At 41.9% G+C, this 17,952-nt stretch overlaps 1 protein-coding gene across 1 annotated transcript; it reads right to left on the reverse strand.

The window, feature by feature from the left end:
- Positions 1-895: 895 nt before the first annotated feature.
- Positions 896-16,355, reverse strand: SH2D2A (SH2 domain containing 2A). Its single transcript, XM_075844566.1, has 8 exons — positions 16,279-16,355; positions 12,479-12,606; positions 10,421-10,584; positions 7,754-7,843; positions 7,288-7,453; positions 3,445-3,621; positions 2,737-3,237; positions 896-1,367 (listed from the first exon to the last, which is right to left on the reverse strand). The coding sequence occupies exons 1-8, from the start codon at positions 16,298-16,300 to the stop codon at positions 1,206-1,208; spliced, it is 1,410 nt and encodes a 469-aa protein (XP_075700681.1). The 5' UTR covers positions 16,301-16,355; the 3' UTR covers positions 896-1,205.
- Between the last annotated feature and the right edge of the window lie 1,597 nt (positions 16,356-17,952).

The following is a 17,952-nucleotide window of genomic DNA, read 5'->3' on the forward strand; positions in this document are numbered from 1 at the left end:
AAAAAGGCAAAGCTAACAACTAAAAATAAATCTGATATGGGTATGCAATGCCTAAGATCTACCACCAGATGGCAGCACTGGTTCAGGTCATATTATCTATTGAATACAGATCTCCCTGTATGGGGTATAGAAGTAGACAGTGCACATAGGCTCTATTCAGAATCCCAAGAATGTCCACTCTGGATACTGCACAGATGTAGCAGAGCTGAGCTGTCATGTGCTAGCACACTGATTTCAAGGAGTTGTAGAAAAACATGGCTGCTTTCTTCCAAGAAAAGAGCACCACACTGATCCACAGGTTGTGTGTGGTATTGCAGCTATGCCTCATTCACTTTGTGGGAACTGAGCTGCAATACCAGACATAGTCCATGGACAGGTGTGTCGCTGTTTTTGGAAGAAAGCAGACATGTTTTTCTAAACTTATCAACCCCTGTAGGCTTTACTGCGATTATGGAAACCACTGATGGTAATAATAATCATTTCTCAGTGAGCTCTGCTACATCCGTAACGGGTTTTTCTCTTAATGGAACTATAAGGACCTAACACGGACTGAAAATATTGGCATGTGAATGGTAAAAACAGGACTTCCCAGAAGTCGCTCGCTGCAGCACAACCAGTAAGTTTATAGAAATCTCATTTACGTAAAGGGAACTCAAAAGTGCAGAAAAGCAGTTCCGTATTTTCATATATGACCAGTATAATATTTTTGCTTATTATTTACATGTTCTATAACAATTCACAGCATACCCCTAGTGGTGGGGGTATGTAATTACACTGACTTTAACCTGCTATCATGTGAGCCCTCCAGTAATCCTTCATCCCCTTTTTGTTGGATTTACTTATTTTCCAGCTTGTCTTTATGCGGTGCATTGTGGAAAATACATTCCTACCTGAAAACCGTCAACAAGCAAAAAAGCTGCTGACGGATCCATTTTAACTATGAATACCCAGAACAACCAAATAATCTCACATACGTTTATGAGCTGGTGAGACCCGCAGCGCAGGACACCACTATGTACTCGAAGTACTAAATAAGGACATAAAATAATAACATATCAGTCAACAGCAGCCTGTTGATGGTTTCCAGGAAAAAAATATTTTTTATTTTCCAAACTGCAGAGTATTAATGAATTGCAGAGGTGCTGAATGTTAGATTAAGTAGTCCACTCCGGTATATCTTCTGTACACCAGGACTACTATCCCCATCATCTAGCTTTCCTTCCCGGGTGATTGTTTTTCGATGTAGTCACACAGTTTTCTGGAATTTTCTCATAGATGTTCTCCTCGTCTGGATGTGGACGTGTATTTTGCAAATGGCTCTTTCCATACTTTGGTTCATCTAGCTGTATCGTAGGGTGCGGCTTCCTCTGCAAATATGAAACCAATGAGGAATGAGTTATTTTAGATATACCCAGTACTTCAATATTAATCTCCAGTTTGTGCAGCCATTTATATATCTTCATGAAACATTCATCACGCCCACTATGACAATCATATGATACCGCTCGATCTACTAATGGTGGTGAATGAGATGTTGTCACAGCCCCGCCCACATAACAGGTATTTCTGTCTCCGCAAATCCCAGACAAACCCTACATACACTATATGGATCCCCTCAAACTCTCACAGGCCGCGGCGCATACACGGTCCAGAAACGGAGCAGCGTCAGGGTCTTATATGAGACGCTACTCGATGTCCTGAGCGCTGTCACATACGACGTCCTGACGCTGCCCGGTATCAATACCTTGTATGCGGCGCGGCCTGTGAAAGCCGGAAGGGGAGAAGCAGAGAGGTGAGTACATATTTTTTTTATCTTATCGTCGGATCTGGGGGAACCAGGTACGGGGCCCAGGACGGGCCTGTACCTTGATGCGACCTACAGAGGAAAAGCTACGCCAGGAGCTGCCGTAGATTTCTGTTATGACTTCCGCTAGTTTCTCGGGCAAATGATAGTAAATTTGTTGGGCCGTGAGTGACCTCACCCCTTTCTGCTAAGACCTTCTCACTTTTTTCAGGGGCGTTAAATGCACAAAATTAGCAATTTTCCCCGCAAATTGTGTCTTTTTGGGCCTTTTGCCATTTTTACGCCAGAAAGGTTAATAAATTTCACCCGTGTTGTGAGGAGTTTGGTGTGGAAGAACATGACTGGCCGCACAGAGTCCTGACCTCAACCCCATCCAACACCTTTGGGATGAACTAGAAGGGAGATTACGAGGCAGACCACCTCCCCCAACATCAGTGTCTGACCTCTCAAGTGATCTTCTGGATGAATGGACAAAAATACCCACAGACACTCTTGTAGAAAGTCTTCCTAGAAGAGTGGAAGACGTTTTACTGCAAAGTGGGAACCAACTCCATATTAATGTCTGGATTTGGAATGGGATGTCCAACAAGCTCGTATAGGTATGACGGGAAGGTGTCCACATACTTTTGGCCAGATTGCGTAAGTATAAATGATATCAGCAGTATATAAAATGTACTATATAAAATACATAATATCATTAACTTTTTGGTCTTTAGTGCCGACACAGTGCGTCAATGAAAGATGCATGTCGATTGGTTGACGTAAACATTTGGGGGAATCGGGACAGAGATAAGTTTCCCGGGAAAGAGACCGTCGCCGCTCATTACAAGGAATTCCACCAGGTACCCAATTAATGTTCCTCAACTGCTCAGTGAGACAGCCTGGACTGGTGGTGTAACCTAGACGTCCTCATGACTCCAGTAGATACTTACATTAGAACTTGAGAAATGTCCCATCCTGGGGTCTTCCTGGAGATCCTCAGTTGACTTGTGAGAGCGAAATGATGAATGAAAAGTTGTGGTCTTGTGTTTCACGGGTTTGGATGTCGGATGAGGAAGAGTAGAAAGTCCGGCATGACGACTCTTGGCAGCTCTGGAGTTACACAATGTTATGGAGCTTATATCCACCTCGGTATAAACGTTCTCCAAATTGTCCTTACAAGATCCACGACCTACAGCGTAAAAGGCTATGTCTTCACTATCATTGATGTTCTCCTCTCTTGGTCGATCCCAGAGGTCTGGCTCCGGGTACGTATTGGTCTTTTCTGATGGATTGTATGTAGTTGCTACTTCTATGTCACTCTCATAATCTCCTGAAGACTTCTTAATTGGTGCATAGGCAAAAAGCGGTTCAAGGTCTTGTTGGCTTGGTATAGGTTCTTTTCTAGGAATTGCCGGGACTTTCCTTACAAATGAAGGTGAACCATATTCCAACTATACAAAAATAATAGAATCATATTAGTTTAATAGAAGTTGTGCTGTGTGGAGTTGAAAATGATTGAAAGCCAATCAAATTGTGAGCTGGGGTGACTAATGGGTGACATCATCAATGGGTGACATCATCAATGAGTGACATTGTGTTGGGCATTACATCATTTAGAGATACAGCGAGGTCTATAAAGTATTATTAAATAATATTACCGGTATTTTTCCTTCACAGAATACTTTGTTCCTTTCTTTGGGGGATGTGGCTAATAGAAGCGTAGAATCTGGAGGTGACTTGTTCTGTTTATAGATCCTGGAGTATATCTTTCCGTCGTCGGATGCATCTTGTGGGGCGTCTTGTGACAGGCTGGAGACATTATGTTTGAAAGGGTTCTGCAGATCATAAAACACGTGAATGAGTATATATTTATCAGTCTTTGTTTTTGGACCGTAAATGGAGAGCTGTAGAGCACTGTTCACACTCAGAAGTGATCGGCATTGCGTGTTGGAAAATGTCTTTGGCGACAATAGGTATGGGTGGCACATCTCATTGTGTAAGCGAGGAGCTGGAGCCGGGAGCGGGGTATTAGTGTCTGATCTAGGGTCTGATTAATTGATGGGGTCTGATTAGGGGTCTCAATGATTTAGGGAGTCTAATCAGGGGACGCATTAATTTAGGGGGTTTAGGATATACTGTTTAATTTACGAGGTCTGGTCTGGGGTCTGATTAATTTAGGGGTCTGATCCGGGGGCCTGAGTTTATTTTTGTTCCTACAAATGCTGGGGACGGCTGTTAAAGCGAGGGGCCAAAGATGTCATGGCAGGAAACTCTACAGTGGTCAGGAGAAGTCACCATGGTGGTCTGGGCCAAATGGAGAACAGAAAAGAGAACAACTCCACATAGAGAAGACGTCTCCTGTGAGTCACTGGATTTATAGAGTATCTCTTACCTCTCCTGACATGTCTGTTATAGGAAATCTTTGCATTACCCATGAGATAACAATTCTGGAGCATCTTTACTTACAATTCTGTGTTGTGACATTTCTCTGTTATTCCTCCTGGAAATGTTTGAATAAGGCCTGGCCTACATGGAGACTTTTTGTAACACAACTAATTAATGTTCACTATAACGGTACAGCAGTCATGTGGATGGCATCTGTCACTTGATAAAAATTAATCAGTAGTGCTACAAAAAGTCTCCATGTAGCCCAGACCTAATTGATAAGTGGGTGTTACTATTCCTGTTGTCAGTAGGATGTGTCCCTATACAGTGATACTGTTAGAGATGATTGGAAAAGGTCAGTGTGCAGGGACAAAGTCCTTTGATTAGTGGAATGGTAACACCCAGTTGTCAATTTATCTATACATTTCTAGGAGGAATAACAGAGGAACGACATAATACAGAGTTCTAAGAAAACAATTTAAAACAATTGTTATTCTTTGGAGAATACAAGTTTTTTACTAAAATAGACATGTCAGGAGAGATGACAGCTCATCTTTAATTGTAATGTATTCTGCCTGTACCTGCGTCTGATTATTACTGTATTCTCTTGTATGGTCTGTAGTGTGATAATACTCTGCAGAGCGCTGTGTAGTACCGGTATCTGACCACTATATAGTCTCTGTATGGTCTGTAGTGTGATAATACTCTGCAGATCGCTGTGTAGTACCAGTATCTGACCACTATATAGTCACTGTATGGTCTGTAGTGTGATAATACTCTGCAGAGCGCTGTGTAGTACCGGTATCTGACCACTATATGGTCACTGTATGGTCTGTAGTGTGATAATACTCTGCAGAGCGCTGTGTAGTACCGGTATCTGACCACTATATAGTCACTGTATGGTCTGTAGTGTGATAATACTTCTCAGAGCGCTGTGTAGTACCAGTATCTGACCACTATATAGTCTCTGTATGGTCTGTAGTGTGATAATACTCCTCAGAGCGCTGTGTAGTACCGGTATCTGACCACTATATAGTCACTGTATGGTCTGTAGTGTGATAATACTCTGCAGAGCGCTGTGTAGTACCGGTATCTGACCACTATATGGTCACTGTATGGTCTGTAGTGTGATAATACTCTGCAGAGCGCTGTGTAGTACCGGTATCTGACCACTATATAGTCTCTTTATGGTCTGTAGTGTGATAATACTCTGCAGAGCGCTGTGTAGTACCAGTATCTGACCACTATATAGTCTCTGTATGGTCTGTAGTGTGATAATACTCTGCAGAGCGCTGTGTAGTACCGGTATCTGACAACAATATAGTCTCTGTATGGTCCCGTAGTGTGATAATGCTCTGTAGAGTGCTGTGTAGTACTGGTATCTGACCACTATATAGTCTCTGTATGGTCTGTAGTGTGATAATACTCTGCAGAGCGCTGTGTAGTACTGGTATCTGACCACTATATAGTCACTGTATGGTCTGTAGTGTGATAATACTCTGCAGAGCGCTGTGTAGAACCGGTATACAACCACTATATAGTCACTGTATGGTCTGTAGTGTGATAATACTCTGAAGATCGCTGTGTAGTACCGGTATCTGACCACTATATAGTCACTGTATGGTCTGTAGTGTGATAATACTCTGCAGATCGCTGTGTAGTACCGGTATCTGACCACTATATAGTCACTGTATGGTCTGTAGTGTGATAATACTCTGCAGAGTGCTGTGTGGAACCGGTATCTGACCACTATATAGTCTCTTGTATAGTCTGTAGTGTGATAATACTCTGCAGATCGCTGTGTAGTACCGGTATCTGACCACTATATAATCACTGTATGGTCTGTAGTGTGATAATACTCTGCGGAGCGCTGTGTAGAACCGGTATCTGACCACTATATAATCACTGTGTGGTCTGTAGTGTGATAATACTCCTCAGAGCGCTGTGTAGTACCGGTATCTGACCACTATATAGTCACTGTGTGGTCTGTAGTGTGATAATACTCTGCAGAGCGCTGTGTAGTACCGGTATCTGACCACTATATAATCACTGTGTGGTCTGTAGTGTGATAATACTCCTCAGAGCGCTGTGTAGTACCGGTATCTGACCACTATATAGTCACTGTGTGGTCTGTAGTGTGATAATACTCTGCAGAGCGCTGTGTAGTACCGGTATCTGACCACTATATAATCACTGTATGGTCTGTAGTGTGATAATACTCTGCAGAGCGCTGTGTAATACCGGTATCTGACCACTATATAGTCACTGTATGGTCTGTAGTGTGATAATACTCTGCAGAGCGCTGTGTAGTACCGGTATCTGACCACTATATAATCACTGTGTGGTCTGTAGTGTGATAATACTCCTCAGAGCGCTGTGTAGTACCGGTATCTGACCACTATATAGTCACTGTGTGGTCTGTAGTGTGATAATACTTCTCAGAGCGCTGTGTAGTACCGGTATCTGACCACTATATAGTCACTGTGTGGTCTGTAGTGTGATAATACTTCTCAGAGCGCTGTGTAGTACCGGTATCTGACCACTATATAGTCACTGTGTGGTCTGTAGTGTGATAATACTTCTCAGAGCGCTGTGTAGTACCGGTATCTGACCACTATATAGTCACTGTATGGTCTGTAGTGTGATAATACTCTGCAGAGCGCTGTGTAGTACCGGTATCTGACCACTATATAGTCTCTGTATGTTCTGTAGTGTGATAATATTCTGTAGTAGAGCGCTGTGTAGTACCGGTATCTGACCACTATATAGTCACTGTATGGTCTGTAGTGTGATAATACTTTGCAGAGCGCTGTGTAGTACTGGTATCTGACCACTATATAGTCACTGTATGGTCTGTAGTGTGATAATACTCCTCAGAGCGCTGTGTAGTACCGGTATCTGACCACTATATAGTCACTGTGTGGCAGTATTATTTGTTATTTTGGTCTTGGTATTTTCCTATTTGTATTGGACCACCATGTGTTCTACATATGTAACAGAGTGGCGAGGGGAGTGACCAATGTGGCGAGTTGATCTCTATGATATATATCTGTAGTGTGACATTACATTTCTACTAACAACCAGTGATGCGGAATAATGAGGCATCTGGTATATACCATAGGACCGGCCGTTGTCAACATCTCTTTGTACGGCTCCACTGGAAACCTACAGTAGTGATTGACGAGATCTTCTAGACTGGGATGGACGCTCTCCTCTCCTTCTATCACATATTGCTCGTCTTCCAGCTGATTCAGTATAAAGTGACGGCAGCGCTCGGCGCCCCTGGTAACAAGACGACACCATGAACGTCATATTCTTCATGTCTGGGGTCATTGCTCCCCCCACAATTAGGCCTCATTCAGACAGGCGTATAGCTATCTGTATTCTGGATGTAACGCCCGGACCCCCTGGTGCTAAATTTGTTATTTAATAGTTTCCTGAGTTTGCAAATGGCGCCAAATATCAAACCCCCTGCTGTATTTTAGGACAACCAATGTAACTGCTGAATCCCCCTCTTCACCCTGATATATAAAGCACTTATCTAAGAATATGGGGCGAAATAAAAAAAAGTGAACGCCTTACCTGTAAGACAGGACATATCCAATTCGGCTTTCACAGAAACGGATAAGAAAACACCCCAGCGGTTTATCTTGTAATGTTTCTTCTGCTCGGCTGTGAGTGACAATAATGATATTCTGATGATGTCATCGGTCATTTACAATAAGCCCAATATTTGCAGCCTCAAAGGCCATAGACATTCGATTTTTTTTTGGGTGGATCCCACTAACGTAATCTCCTAATCTAGACTATGGGACCTAGTAGACTGTTGGCTAAAGTCGACCAAAGAAATAACGATCTAGAAGGATGTATTTTTTATTTGTATCTACGGTCAACTTAAAGAGGACCCGTCACTTTTCCTGACATGTCTGTTTTAGTAAATACTTGTATTCCCCATGAAATATCAATTATGGAACATATTTTCTTAGAACTCTACGTTATGTCGCTCCTCTGTTATTCATCCTGGAAATTTATGAACAAATTGACTACTGGGTGTTACCAGTTGGGGGTGTGTCCTTACACAGTCTCACTCTGTCAGCACTGATTGGACAGTATCACTCTGTGTAGGGACACCCCCCCCCAACTGGTAACACCCAGTAGTCAATTTATTCATAAATTTCCAGGATGAATAACAGAGGAACGGCACAATGTAGAGTTCTAAGAAAAGATGTTCCAGAATTGTTATTTCATGGGGAATATAATTATTATGTCAGGAGAGGCGACAGGTACTCTTTAATATTCAGGCCTTTCATTACATGTTCTTCACAATTATTGGCCTGCTCCATTACTCTGATTGGTCTATATGAGTAGCGAGATACAGCTCACGGCGGATACTTGGTGAACTATATATGTGAATTCGGCAGAACATCACCGCAGCTTTCGAGAACTGGTTAAAATAGTGCGTCCCTAGACAATGGCTTCGAAGATTACCTAAAAATGCTAAATTCATCAATTCTGTATTTAGAAACACCCGAAAACCACACAGACATCCTGTTGAAGTTCACACAATCCTTTCTGAGCAAAAAAAACCAAATATCATGACGGTCGTGTCCCCTCAACCGTGACCAGAAAAAGGCACATGAGTTTCATTTAGATTTGGAGGACAAAGATTAACACGTATTCAACAAAATTCACCACCTTCTTTCTGGCCACGGCATTCCTGTCCGTGACTATTTCACCTATAATACCAACTTCGTGATATATATGATCAAATGTCCCTGCGGCCTAGCGTATGTAGGGGAAACCACACAACGCATAAAAGACACAACACAACACAAATCGAATATACTCGGTGGTAAAATGTTACACTTTTCCAAATACCAACACAACATCTCGCAACTGATGTTCCAAGTGATAGAACACGTTCCAGCTCCGTGAAGAGGGGGCGACAGAATCAAACATCTAAAGCGTAGGGAGGCGTTCAGGATACACTAACTCCAGAACCTGGGACCTAAAGGCCTCGATAGGGAATATGAAATGAGTAGTTTCCTGTCAAATTCATTTACCAGGTTATGTATACGTTTCCTTCCTAATACTCTGAGTGAAATGCGTGGCCATCTTGCCATGCGCTCGTTACGACGCACAGTATGACGTCGGCTCACACACCGGAGCGCCTTCTCCACGCTCTCCCTCTCTCTCTCCTCTTGGATATAAATAAAGCCACCATGGACAGGTCAAACTAGCGCCAATGAAAGCGGAAAGCGCGCCGGCTTCGTGAAAACAGTCCCCGGTATGGCTCAGGTATGTGATATTATGCTATTATGCTGCTATATATTGTGTTATGCTGTGGATACTATGGATCTTGTTGTTGTTATTATTGAACGTACCTGAGACTATCCAGCCTTATGCCCCATTGGTCACCATGTATATTTCACCAACACACTATGACGGATTGATACGATACTATGTCTCACTATACTCTATATACTGCCTGGCTTCCTTAACCTACAACTTAGATACGTAAAACAGAACTAGTTGATGCCCCGCACTGCCACATGATGCTAGATAGCGCTCCTTCCTTTTTTATCCTCCTATGTTGTACATATCTCGGTTTTGTACAAACTTTTTGTATTAGATTTCAAAATGTTCAATACCATACATCCTGTATCTGTTCATGGTATGTTTATGTTATACCAAATTGTATGTATATGTCTTTCTTTAGTGCCCGATGAAGGTCTAACGACCGAAACGTTGCACATATAGCCACTGGCATCATGATAAAAAAAACAAGCCAAAATAAAAATTCACTTTATCTTTCTATGAGTGTGCCGAATACAATTCTTTCCATTCCTTCAACTGGGTTGGGACCCTATTCCGAGCACCTGAGAAAACCTAGTGCTATCTGAACATCTACACACGTATTCAACAAAGTCAGCTCTAACCCTTTCCAAACCTTAGTCCCAGCCTAAAGAACAGGCTATGACAGTGAGAGCCCTGATGTGGGCTGTTGTGTGGTCATTTTCTGTGGTTGTATAGGATCTTTCAAAAACAGCGCCACACCTGTCATTAGGTTGTGCATGGTATTGCAGCTCAGCCCCATTCACTTCAATTTAGCGAAGCTGCAATACCATACACAACCACTGGACAGGAGTGGCGCTGTTTTTGGGCTAAAAAGGAAACTTTTGGCTAAAAAAAGTACTTTATAAAGCAATTTTAAAGTTGTTCACAGCAGCACGGAGCACGATCACTCACATTCGTGTTATGAATCCATGGAACCAGTCGGGAAACTGGCCATTTTTCAGTAGCTTCTTCCTCTGAGTTCTTTCAAACCATTCATATGTTTGGTCTTTCAGGGTGCTGCCAGTATTTCTTGATGTCCCTTTGTGCTCAGAGTTGGTAGGTGAGGGGCTAGTACTCTAAGGAACAAAAAAAATGTGTGACCATTTAGGGCTTCGTCACCACCAATTACGATCCTCCCTATGTTCCTTGGTGGAGATCCATGAATTGGTCAAAAGAAGTCATCCATTAAACTGGAGCCCAATAACGACCTGAACCTCTTCTGTGCATGGTCAACAGGGCTATAGGAAAATGAAGACGCAAGCTCAGTATGGTGGTCTCTGTCTACGTTGCCATTGTACATAGGAAACTGTAGAAGGAGTCCTTTCGAAATGCCAAGAAGAAGACATCATCCAATGCAACCGCCTTTGATGGTCCATCAGAGTTATTTAAGAGGGACCGTCTTGGGTCAGAAGTAAGAGCCTTTCTAAGAGAAGTTCAAGCTTCTGAGACGAAACATTACCTTTTGGACCAATAAAGGACATTACGTTGGATGATGTCTTCTTCATGGCTTTTCTTGGAGATACATTTTTTGGAACTTGAGCTGTTTTTGTAAAGTATCTTTGCATTCATCACCAGAGTAAGGTTAACCCCTTAAAGCGACCCTCCGGTCTCAGGACAAAATGCTAAATCTGATGGGGTATATTGAGTAGTATTACCTGGTGCCCTCCAGTTGTGCCCCTATGTCATGGAGCCACCGTTTTAGGGTCTTCTCTTGTCTTAAAATGGCCACAGCACTTCTCAGACTGAGTCTAAGACACTCCCTGTGTTTTCGGATTGGACAGAACTGCTCATGTGAGCAGCTCGAGCCAATCCGAGAACAGTGGGAGTGTCTCAGACTCGTAGTGTAAGAAGCGGTGCAGTCATTTTCGGACAAAACAGAGGGGATCCTAAAACGGCGGATTCACGGCTGAGGGACACAACTGGAGGGCACCAGGTAATATTACTCAATAGACCCCATCAGATTTAAAATGTTGACGCGGGATCGGAGGGTCGATTTAAATGACCGGGCCTGAAGGGGCCTAAATAACCAGTTACATTTTTTCGTTTTTCCCTCTCCGCATTTTAGCAGTCACAACTTTTTTATTTTTCATTGACGTGGTTGTATGAGGCCTTGTTTTATACGGAAGAAATCGTATTTTTTTTTCGGCGCATTTCAGAGTACATTCAAATTATTGTGTAATTTCTCTTTTTTTTTTTTGCGCCGTGACTATAGAAAAAAGCAATTTTTGAACATTTTTTAGGTTTATTTTTTATACCCTTCGCATTTCGCACTGAATATTCTGTTATTCCCACAGGTTTTTATGGTAGTGTGGATACCTAATATGTGCAGGTTTTTAATTTTTTTTTGTAGTGTATTTTATACTAAATTATCACTTTTTTTTTTTCTTTTATACATTTTTTTTATTACTATTTTACAACTTTATTTCATGATGTCCATTATACTCTGTATTACTTTCTAAGTCCCCAGTGTTGATTGCAGAGAGTTTTTCCAGTCTCCGATCAAAGAGTGGGGTCCCCTTCAATTACAGGGCGTTCAAAGGGGTAAAGAACCGGGATCGGTGGTTCCTCCGATCCCAGCCGTAGTCAGGAGGCTGCTCTGAGAACAGGAGCTGTTAGTAGCCGCTCGTTCTTTGAGCATGAGCGCTCACCAAAGTGCTCATGAGCCTCTTCTATAGCGATGCCAAAAGTCGTCGCTGTAGGCTAAGCACCCGCGCCTTCGTAAGGTGCTAAAGAATTAGGCTCTTGTCTGACAAGGTCGAACAATGTTCATTATACCCTAAAGGCTCACTTTTCTGCATTGTCAGAGAGGTATTGGTAGAGCCTTATCCAAACATTGGAGTACAATTGTGGCATGGGAATTTGGACCACCACACATAATGGCACAGTTGGCAGCCATGACTATGCACAAAAATGAGTCGAAAAGAGGTAAAACATCCAAAGATGAGATTTCTATATGGATTAGGTTATAACCTTGTTTTTGGCTTCTATGGTCGTCTCTGTGGACTGACTGGTTTCTTCATGGCACCCCGTGTGACCGCTGGGTACATCCTTGGTTTGAGGAATTGGTTTGAAAGTACTGAAGAGGATGGGTGGAAAATCTGTGCAAAAGAAAAAAAAAACATATATATTTAAGTTGTCGCATACTGGACAAATAAATTGGACAAAAAAATTGGACAAAAAATTGGACAAAAAAATTGGACAAAAAATTGGACAAAAATAAACCCAAAAGATTGAACAACGTCTAAGGCACAGTCAATATTTTTCTGATGACTATACATGCTTCAGTACCACCTGTGTGCCAACACTTCATCTCTGGGGACAGTGATGTAGGTATAGGGCGGAGGGCACCAAGATCTTGAAATGCCAAATATGCAAATGTTGCTGCCAAATAAGATTACAGGGGTTGGGGGGGACCAGGAATATCGCTGTCCAGGAGTCGACATCCCATGTAGAGTTTGTATGGAACAGATTGTATGTATATTCAGAGGTGAAACTACCCCCCCCCCCCCCACTTATCATGGCAATCCCTATCATGTGGCACTTGAGGTTGGCATAGATATGACCTTGCCAGTCTATTCGCCGTCATCTAGAAAGGTGTTGTTCACTTTCTGCTCATAATATTACCATCAGATGAGAAGATCAATGTTCATATCATGAGAGGATCTCTCTGGCGGGTAACTTGTCATAGCAGCATTTCCTATAGTCACTTGATACAGAAATCAACAGGATGTGGAATTTAGGTTGAAGACGTTTTCTGCTCCAAAATGTTCTAATTTTAGAATAAGATTCTATGCCGGAGCGGCTGACAAGTCTTTAGAGGAGCGGGTGACCTATTTTTACTCCTTAAAGGGGTTTTCCTGGATATGACATTTATGGCTTGTCCTTAGAATAGGATATCAATCTGGGATTTCTACTAAATATAGATTTTATATAATGCAAGCTCCACCTTATAGACTCTATATATTTCAATCTCCGCCTTATAGACTCTATATATTGCAAGCTCCAGCTTATAGACTTTATATAATGCAAGCTCCGCCTTATAGACTCTATATATTTCAATCTCCACCTTATAGACTCTATATATTGTAAGCTCCACCTTATAGACTTTATATAATGCAAGCTCCGCCTTATAGACTCTATATATTTGAATCTCTGCCTTATAGACGCTATGTAATGCAAGCTCCACCATATAGACTATATATTTCAAGCTCTGGCTTATAGACTCTATTTAATGCAAGCCCCTCCTTATAGACGTTATATGTTTCAAGCTCCGCCTTATAGACTATATAATGCAAGCTCCACCTTATAGACTCTATATATTTCAAGCTCCGCCTTATAGACTCTATATAATACAAGCTCCGCCTTATAGAATTCATATAATGCAAGCGCCACCTTATAGACTTTATATAATGCAAGCTCCACCTTATAGACTTTAGATAATGCAAGCTCCGCCTTATAGACTTTGTATAATGCAAGCTCCACCTTATAGACTTTAGATAATGCAAGCTCCACCTTATAGACTTTGTATAATGCAAGCTCCATTTCATAGATTCTATATACTACAAGCTCCGCCTTATAGACGCTATATAATGCAAGCTCCGCCTTATAGACTCTATATAATGCAAGCTCCGCCTTACAGTCTTTATAAAATGCAAACTCCGCCTTATAGACTTTGTATAATGCAAGCTCCGCTTCATAGATTCAGTATAATGCAAGCTCCACCTTATAGACTCCATATAATACAAGCGCCACCTTATAGACTCCATATAATACAAGCTCCACCTTATAGATGCTATATAATGCAAGCTCCACCTTATAGACTCTATCTAATACAATATCCACCTTATAGACTTTATATAATGCAGCTCCACCTCATAGATTTTATATAATGCAAGCTCCGCCTTACAGTCTTTATAAAATGCAAACTCCGCCTTATAGACTTTGTATAATGCAAGCTCCGCTTCATAGATTCAGTATAATGCAAGCTCCACCTTATAGACTCCATATAATACAAGCTCCACCTTATAGATGCTATATAATGCAAGCTCCACCTTATAGACTCTATCTAATACAATATCCACCTTATAGACTCCTTATCATTAAAGCTCCGCCTTACAGACTCTGCATAAAGCAAGCTCCGCCTCTTACACGCGTAGGAATACAAACTCCTAGACTATTCTTTTTCCAATATAATCTGCACATGGGGCATATTACACGGGACAGTTTCCTGACGTTTGCCCTTTAAAGACCAGACAGATCTCCTTAATGTCCGTAAGCCAGTGGGGGCTATTGCACCCTTAAACCCCCCACCACTCCCTAAATCTGTCTGTAGCAAATAGAGTCGGGGCGGTCTCGGTTCCCCTTTTCTACATGTCTCCAACACTGAAGAAAACCACAACCAGACTGTCTATTCTTTACGGTTTCCAAATCTTCAGACTATAATGGATGATTGTGTTTTTGGGTACGTGGGCGCCCTGACCACCCGCCTCCTATCTAATGTGTGTGGGCAGCTTGAGACTACAATTTAGCACCCCCTACCATTTTAAAAGATGTTCTGCAGCAGCCTAAAGGGGATTTCGATACTTTTAAATGAGGAAGGGGAAGCTTATTGTTAGGGATTGGTTGAGCTAAAGATCACCCTTTCCTTTACAAAGAGGTTCTGCATCAGCTGGGTGTCAAAAGGTTCATTGCTCAAAGTGCTGTAGAACGTCCTAATATATGGCACAGCTGCTGAAGAACATCTTTATGAAGAGCAGGAGAAGCTTCGTGTTTATCAGCTACTTGCACTCGGGACAGAAAATTCCGCCGGAAATACGCACAATTTTTGAAGCATTTTTGTACCGCAAATTTTAACCTTCTCATTGAAAGAAGTGAAATCTGCAATAAAAATACGCAACGTAAATCTACGTCCTGCAAAATTTGTACAGATTTGTTAACATTTGGTGCAGTTTTTCCGTCAGTATTTCTGCACGGAAAATCCGCACGTAATCTGTCCTACGTGCCTCAGACCTGGTTCACACAGTGCAGATTTGCTGCAGATTTTGCATGTATTTTTTAAGCTAAAACCAAGAACGGAACCTAAACAGAAGAAATATATAAAGAAGAACATTATCGGTCTCCTCTCCTGGATTAACCTCTGGTTTGGGCATAAAAAATGCATGCAAAATCTGCACTGTGTGAACCAGACCTTAGGGTATGTTCACACAGTATTGAGTTGAGGCTGAAAATCAGATTCTGAATCTTCCTCCAAAATCAGCGTGTATTGCCATTTTTTTGGGCATGTTTTTTTTATATATTTGAGCGGATCCAGCTCCTGGATAGGTCCTTTTTTTTTTTTTTTTTTTTTTAGCGCCACCGATTTCAATTCAGTGCGCGAAACATTCAGCCCTGTGTTAACTACGACGCTAATTCCCCTTGATAAGAATGGGAGGCACAATGAAGGCGTTTTCAATGCGAAATCCGATGCAGAAAAAGCATCGGAATCAGCATGCAAAAAGCGCAGTGTGAACGTACCCATAGGGTGGCGGTTTCTTGATATCATCTCCTGCACCTTTGCCACCAGGTCATTCCAGACTAAGACCTATGGGGCATATAGGAATTTAAGAATGGGTCCACAGGGGGCACAGGTTCCGGCCAGGGCGCCCTCCCTGGTTTTAATATATAAATATTGCACACCGTATGAGAAGTTGTTCTGTCCTGGAATGATCCATATGTTTTCGGTGTAATCCCAAGATTTGGAGGGTCGATTCCACAATAAATCGGGCACTTACCTTTCTGGTAGTCGTATGCCATCCCTGCCACTCGAGAGAAAATCTGTAAGTGAAGTTGAAGCCCGGCTCATTGCTCGTAGAGTCTCAGTGGCAGGAAATAAAGTCTAAGCCACAACACAAGGCAATGTCGAAAAGGCTGACAGAGTCACGAACGCGAGAAAAACGCCCTTCGTCACTTACGTCATGGAAATAGCGCCGAGCACATCTGAGGTTTGCAGTTTGAAAAAAAATGTCATCTTTTTTTTTTTTTTTTTACCATTTTGACATATTGTGTAACCTTCTCCAAAAAACATGTCTTCCTCTTTACACAGAAACAACAGCAGAGCTGCGATAATATTCAGTTTACACATAAAGGGGTACTCCTATTAGGGTATATAGATGTCACACAGAGGGGTCTCCGGCTCAGTCCCAGGCTGGACACGACCACCATTCACTTTAATGGGCACCATGTAATTTTCCTGCATGTTGCACATTTTCCTGCAGTGTGGTGATATCAGCGATCATAATCGATCGGATCCGGACCAGCCGTTAATAGAAGTCTTTAGGCGGGTTCCTTCTCCTTTGTTCACAGACCAATGAGAACTCTTGATGTTCCTCCATGACTTAGGAGAAGATCGACTAAGGGCGAATTTCCCCTTTAAATGTTAATCTTGATGATCGAAATCCATGAACAAGAGCTCCCTCTACAGGTAAAAATGTTCTCTGCAGTTTTTAATTCTATTATTTCCTTTCCATAATCCCCTGATATTGCTTGTTATCTGGATAGTTGTCATATATGTCCTTGCAGAGGATAATTAATTTTTATATTTTTTTATGTCTTTTTCTGTTTTGTCTCACTAGGACGTGACTGATTTTACTTATAAAAACGAATTTCAAATCATTCCAGTAGAATAGGAAGGTCTGGGTACGACCAGGCAATACTCAGATAATAAACTTTAGAGTATAATATATAGTGCATGCTATTCCTCTCTACGGACACTAGGGGGCGCTCAATGAAAAAAAAACAACTTGATTTTCATTCTGTAACCTGGCGTGTTATTATATTTGAATAGAACTGTATTTATAAATAGTCCAGGGACTGACGTGAGTGATGACAGTCCCTGTACGGCGCTGCGGAATATGTTAGCGCTATATAAGAGACAGAAAATATTAAATAAAGCTACCTAAGTCATTGCAGGGGTCATATCAATGAATGATCCTAGACCAGGGCTGCACGTCGAACCTTATTTTTCAGTGTCGTGGAAAAGTAATGACATGGCTGATAACAGAGAACAATAGATTGTGTTGAACCGCACCGCCAATGGGGCTAATATAAACTACGAGTCCACTTATTGCCTCTTCTAGGTGTTCAGGGTCCAGTATTGAGGTGTCTGTGACCTCTATTTGTCCTTTATGCCTTTATGTAAATGTTCTGTATGTTGCTGGGTATTTTTCTTTTTCGCCTCCTGTTGCTTTGTCTATTATGTAAATTCTCTGATTGCTTTATTGACACGTGTAGAGCAAAACCAGTCTTCGTTTCGGCTGTTACCGCTTTGCGCCTATGTCTTTCATCACCAAAATGACAAGTTGGGACAATGGATGCAGCTATCTCCTCTGCCTGAGGACACGTAGCAATGCAACACCGGGGGAGGGGAAGAACATTTTTTTTAATCCTTTCCTTGGGCCAAATGAGTG

This window comes from Rhinoderma darwinii, chromosome 12, assembly GCF_050947455.1.
Source record: "Rhinoderma darwinii isolate aRhiDar2 chromosome 12, aRhiDar2.hap1, whole genome shotgun sequence".
NCBI lineage: Eukaryota > Metazoa > Chordata > Amphibia > Anura > Rhinodermatidae > Rhinoderma > Rhinoderma darwinii.

What these genes read in the sequence shown, in the direction of transcription:
- SH2D2A (XM_075844566.1), bottom strand. Translation starts at nt 16,300, where the DNA reads ATGGCATACGACTACCAGAAAG. An exon ending in CATGGATTCATAACACGAAT is followed by an intron (nt 7,844 to 10,420) that starts GTGAGTGATCGT and finishes TGTCACTCACAG; the next exon opens with CCGAGCAGAAGAAACATTAC. An exon ending in TCTGTGAAGGAAAAATACCG is followed by an intron (nt 3,238 to 3,444) that starts GTAATATTATTT and finishes ATTTTTGTATAG; the next exon opens with TTGGAATATGGTTCACCTTC.